This window comes from Protobothrops mucrosquamatus, unplaced genomic scaffold (genome assembly GCF_001527695.2).
Source record: "Protobothrops mucrosquamatus isolate PMUCROS unplaced genomic scaffold, P.Mucros_1.0 scaffold_34, whole genome shotgun sequence".
NCBI classification, from domain to species: domain Eukaryota; kingdom Metazoa; phylum Chordata; class Lepidosauria; order Squamata; family Viperidae; genus Protobothrops; species Protobothrops mucrosquamatus.
Genome location: NW_015386110.1, coordinates 455,498 through 461,497, shown reverse-complemented (window position 1 = coordinate 461,497; position 6,000 = coordinate 455,498). Strand labels below are relative to the sequence as shown.

Genomic DNA, 6,000 nt, shown 5'->3' with positions numbered 1-6,000 from the left:
ACGTTTTCCTGATGCCTAACAAAAAACTGCATCTTAGGAATTTTCAATGAGTGTAATCTTCTGCATGAAGTCCAATTCGATTGTGATTTTCTTTATCTGCTGTTTAAGAGTTTAATAGCTGAAAAACTTTTATAAATAATACATTCCACAAAAATCCTCTGCTTACTATAAACACCAAAGTCCCTATTTTTATGTTATTCTTGAAGAATTATGCATTTTCTACTCAATGGAGTAATGCTGGCATCAAGAAACAATAACTCACAAAAATAACATATTATACTTTTGGAGTAAAAAAAAAATCAGATATATGCTTTGGACAAGATAGGCACAGTATCAGAAGTTTACAATGGCATTGTAGCAAAAATTCACCAGTCTGTAAAAGCTTAATCTCTACTCCATTGTGTCTGTTAATCTTATTTGGTATTTACATAATACTTCATTCTTAATGTCTTTAAAAAAGGAATATAGAAAAGCAGTATTCATTTCAGTTTTGAAGACAGTCTGTTTTCATTCTTATAAACAACTTTTTTCTTGACAAAGGCTCTGTATTTTTATTAATGCAAAACTGAATTTGTTTGTTAAGTAGAATGAAATCAGATCCTCAATGAAAAATTTGTTTTGGTCACAAATTAGAAGCATCACAGTTAAACTAAAGCTGGTTAGTTATCCTCAGTTCTCAGAAGCCTCTTCATGCAAAAACTCAGCAAGGGTTCTGGATGGTCACAACAACCAAACACAGAAATTAAAATAATATCAATAAAACATAAAAAAAATATCAATGAACAATGTCAAGCACGATGAAGCAAAAGATCTCACTACCTCACCAAAGGCCTGGTGAGCTGAAGAGAGAGATCTTCATGGCTCATATAAACAATAGCAGAGTAAGATCTCAGAGGAAATGTTGTTCCAGAGGGTGCTGCTTCCAGGGTCTTGAGAGATGACATTGCTTAATTAAAGGACCCCTGAGTATGACGACCAGGCAGAATCAAATCGTCCAAGCAGATGTCATGGAAGATAGGCAGTCCTTCAAGTAACCAGACCTTATGCCATTTAGGGCTTTATAAGGAACAATCGGCACCTTGAATCACACTCAGATACAAACTGAGAAGCAGTGCAGCTTGCAAATTACATGTGCATACCAAGCCATGCCAATTATTATTCATGCCACTGCATTCTGGTCCAGTTGAAGATTCTTCATGGTTTTCAAGGGAAGCCCCAAATAAGGGACCATTGCTGTAGTCAGTTAAAAGGTCACTACAGGATGAGCAATTCTCTGAAATGTCCGCTGATCTAGAAAAGGGTGCAACTCGAACAGCAGATAAAATTATGTAAACCCTTCCTGGCTGCAACTAACATCTGCTCTTATGTTATACAGACAATGTGATATGACTATAACACGGGCAATAAGATACTTGATGAAAACAGTTCATAGCTTTGGAGAATTCTCTGGATACAAAATCAATATCTAAAAAAATAATTAAAAATAAACTTGACATAAGGAGAAGACTTCTTGCAGAAAGAATGTGGCTGTGAGATAATACACTCAGTGAAATTTCTTGGTTTGTATTTCACAGGTAATAATCAAGATACATATCAAAATAATTATGGCAGATTATGGCATGAAATTAAAATTGCTTTTGAAAAGTGAAAAAACTTAAAGCCTTACTGGTTAATCCAAATACAACAATGGGCAGAGATGTGGAACAGATCTATAAAATTTACCAAGCTAACTTTTAAGAGTCTGCTTTACAGATGGTATACAACTCTATCAATAATTGCCCAAAGAGATAAATCATAAAGCAATAAATACTGGAAATGCCACAAGATATAAGGGATATATGTTCAAAACCCCCACAAAACCATTGGAAATACATATAAAGCACTATTTAGAGAGTTGTAGGATCAAATTAGAAATGTAACTAAGTTTTTAAAGTAGTTACAATTCCAGAATATGATAAGCAATCGTAATTTATTAAAATATGTGCTTACTGCCATGAGGATAAATTTTGCATAACTCTAGAAAAAAAGACATTTAAGGACTCCTCTAGTTATTATGGCAATTGGGGCTAGAACTTCCATTGCTAAGTGATATGGTTGTAACACACAATATCACATGAGGGCATCACTTGGCAGTAGTAATTCCTGCAATCCCCATTCCAATCACTAAATGAGGATCATGGATTAATTGAACATTTTCTGCTGGCTTTCAACAACCAAAATCAATAGGAAAGCTTGCAGGAATTTGCAAGTCCCAGATGGTTCGCAAGCAGGTTGGCTGGCTGGCAGGTGGGAGAGGGTGTGTGTGTGTCTGGCCATTGAGGAGCAGTGAAAGGCAGAGGGGCTTTGGGTAGTTGGTGCCATATGAGACAGGTACACAAAATGGTGTGGCAGGGAAGGTGTGACATGAGTGCGGAAGCTGAGGTAGCTGCTGCAGATGGGAAAGGTGGGTGAGAGGGCAGGGAAACATTACACAAGTGCAGTGAGGCTCAAGAAGGATGTGCAGGTGGGGAAGACTTGCCCAAACAACTCGTGACGTTTTCTGGCAGCTTCCCCGTTGACTTTAGTTGAGGAAAGCTGCCAGGAAAGTTGCAAGATCACATAACCCTGGGATGAGGCAACCATTGTAAGTGCTAGTCAATTTCCAAGTGCCCAGATCATAATCATATGACTGTTGGATACTGGGATGACCAGAATTTGAGGACTGGTCATAATCACAAATGGCTCTGAAATCCACCCAGATTATCCTAGATATGATGAGAATGCAGTTTGTCCAGTCTAAGATATTTTATATGTCTCTGGGGAAACTAACTGTGACACAAAACTCCTATCCTGTTCAGGCAGATAGAAATAACTAAGCAAATGGGTCCACATATCTCAAACCACCACATACAACAGTGCTGGAAAGTTTGTGAACACTTCTGAACGTTCAAAATTTCTGAATAAATAGTACTTTAAACGTGATCCCTGGGAGATAGAAGGAAAGCCACAGACCAGGTAACCATCATATCATAGCACAAATATGGAAAAGGGGTAGGAAGTATGTCAGGAGAGACACTCCCTAGTTTACTGGAACATAAACATAAAGGAGGGAAGAAGGATTTTCAAACTCGTAAGATTCTGTTACTCTAACTTTACGATAAAAGTAGTATTAGTTCGCATGATTTGTACTTCTTGACTGGAGCACCTCAGAGGACTGACATCAATCTTGTCAAACTGTCAAATTGACTCAACACAGAGAATCAGATGCCTTCAAACTGATTAGAACAGTCAAGGAACTTCTGGACATGGACACAGATTTTCTGTTGAATCAGAGTTTAGATTCACATTGCAAATTTGAATTGAATTGGCTCAGCTCACTGAAGTGCAAATTCAAACTGAATCAACTCAACTCATGAATTCATACATTTAGAATGGGTCCTGGCTAACTCTTCATCTGTACTTTTTTCACTTTTGTCAATAATTTCTCCTAATGTGACAGTTTCATCTATGTCATTAGTGTATCAGATACATATTTAGAGTTTTTGAAGTTCAGCACCAAACATGCCTTGAAATATGTCTCTGTAAGCCTTACACACACAGTAGAAAAGATACTGAGACCAAAAGTGTCTTTTTTTCTCTTTTTACTAAGACAAAAATCTGTGACATGTTACAATAGAAAAATAAGTTAAAGATAGATTGGCATAACACTCTTATAACCAACTCAATAATATTTTAAATCAAGATCTAATTATGTATTTGTTCCATAGGGAAGCAAAAGAAAATTAACTGTCCAGTTTGGATAAATGAAGTGGATTGGCAGTCTCATTTCCACTGATGTAGTTGCTTTACTTAATAATTCATGGCTTATATTTGACAGATACTGTTCAGCAGACAACCTCAGTTACTATTCACTTATCTTCAAAATCATAACAAATTCTTAAGTGTCACATCTCCATCAATAAATACATTCCAGATGTAGCCTGATGCAGGTAAAATCAAACTCCCAAATATTTACAGAAAGTATTTTCTATACCATTTTGCATTACTTTTCCAGAGGTTTACTAAGAAAGACACAATAAATTGTTCTATTTAATATGCTACATTTTATAATCCTTGCTAGCCACTGACATGGTATCTCAATCAATAGAAAGTAGGATGTTTTCTATTAAGTTTTCTCTAGAGTTTCCTCCCAAGAGCTATTCCTCTTTTCTGCACTTAATATGTATGTGTGTGTATATATACACGTACACACACATATGTACATATATGCATTAAGACTTTCATTCATTCATTTCTATATTTTATTCACTAAGATTCCTCTCCAAATTAAAATGAGCAATCAATGTATCCTCTCACATACTGAAAACCACTCTGATATTTAGCATAAACCTACACAGGAGTACCAATACATTCTCTTAATTAGGGGAATATACCTAGCAGTTGGTCGAAACATAGGAAAGTTTTATAGTTTCTGTTCTTGTTTCAGTCCCAGATTTCGGTATTTTTATAGACAGTCATTTAAACAGTTTTACTAGCAGCAAGTGTAAAGTGTACACTGTTGTATGAAAATCTGAAAAGCTACTGAAATTTACACTCTGTATACTCATGTATTTCCTGCAGTGGGAGCAGGGGAGAATACTTTCCTGAATTATTATAACAATAGAAACACCAGTAATGGTAAATCAGTAACCATCAAAATATCTGCATTGTAAAATGCACAGAAAATTGTGGTTTGTCTTACCTCAGGGATTAAAGGGAACTTTCGTTTTAGGCTTCTAAAACTACCTCCTTTGACTTACATGCAAAATTGCCCTTTCAGAGCTTGACAAGTTCCCAGTTACAAAATCTGCCTAAATCAGGAGGAGGTGATTAATGTGGCTCTAATGTAAGCACACAGCCAAAGTCTGTTTGTTTGTTTGTTTGTGTATTGACCCCAGCCAATAACTTTACCAGGTCTAGTGAATTCCAAATAAGAAACAAACATTGCTTGTCACTTACCAGCTCTTCACGAAGTTGGGAAATGAGTTCATCTTTCTCTTTTAGTTGCAGTTTCAGAGTCAAGCATTCGTCTTTCATTATATCCTATAATAACATCAAAAGAGATGTTACAAAGGGCTTAGCACTTTCCCCCCTGTTCCTCACAAGAAAAGACAATGTCACACTGTGCCAAATAATTACATCCAAGTAATGAATCTCGGGGCTCCCTTTTCATGTGTGATATTTCTAATAACATATTCTGCTAGTAATACAAATATTGTAACTTAATGCCACTGAAATACAAGCATATTATGTAAACCAAACTGTGAACGGAACCCTATGTGTTAAGTCCATTTGGTCAGTGTGTAATTCTTTTAAGCCCCTGCAGTGATCTGTGGATGAGTGTGTCTAATTACACAGCCAATGTTGCAATGTTTTCTAGTCATCTCCTCTTTCCAGAAAGTTATCAACATAAAGCAGTTTTGTTAGTTTATTTAACAGGGAACATAATAAAATCTGCGATAAAAAGTTGCAAGTGGAACTTGCCATAATATTTTGCAAAGCAAAGTGCTTTGATCTAAGATTCTATGCAGGCAGCTTTACCCTCTTCCAGGTTTCTTCATTCCTCTACATCAGTGGTATCATTTCTTTTTTTATTTCCCAATGCCAGGCTTTATTTCAAGGCAGGAATGCATCACCAGAAATTTAGGAACTTACAGGTACATAATATGTACTGAAGAATGTAAGAAGTCATATTCCAAGTATTATTGCATTTCAAAAATGATCTCTCTCTCTCTCTCCCTCTCTTTCTCTCTCCCTCTCTCAACATTTTGGTATATCTTTCCTGTTCTTGCCCTTCATAAAGAACTACTGAGATCCCTCTTTTAAGCAAGCTGATTTGCTGATCGTATAATTGAACCCGTCATATTTGCAAACTAACTCACATATACAGGATGTCAACATTCTGAAATTCTGTAAACACTGGGCTTTATGACAAATAAGGAATTTGTCAGGTGCAAGTGATCAGAAACAGGAGTTGAGTTC

At 36.2% G+C, this 6,000-nt stretch overlaps 1 protein-coding gene across 1 annotated transcript in view; it reads right to left on the bottom strand.

Annotated features, from left to right (window-relative positions):
* The window catches only part of CCSER1 (coiled-coil serine rich protein 1), a 263,393-nt gene that overhangs the window by 11,611 nt on the left and 245,782 nt on the right, over positions 1-6,000 (bottom strand). The window contains exon 7 of the mRNA XM_015810064.1: positions 4,978-5,061. Within this exon, the coding sequence (XP_015665550.1) occupies positions 4,978-5,061 (84 nt within the window). The remainder of the gene's footprint in view (positions 1-4,977; positions 5,062-6,000) is intronic.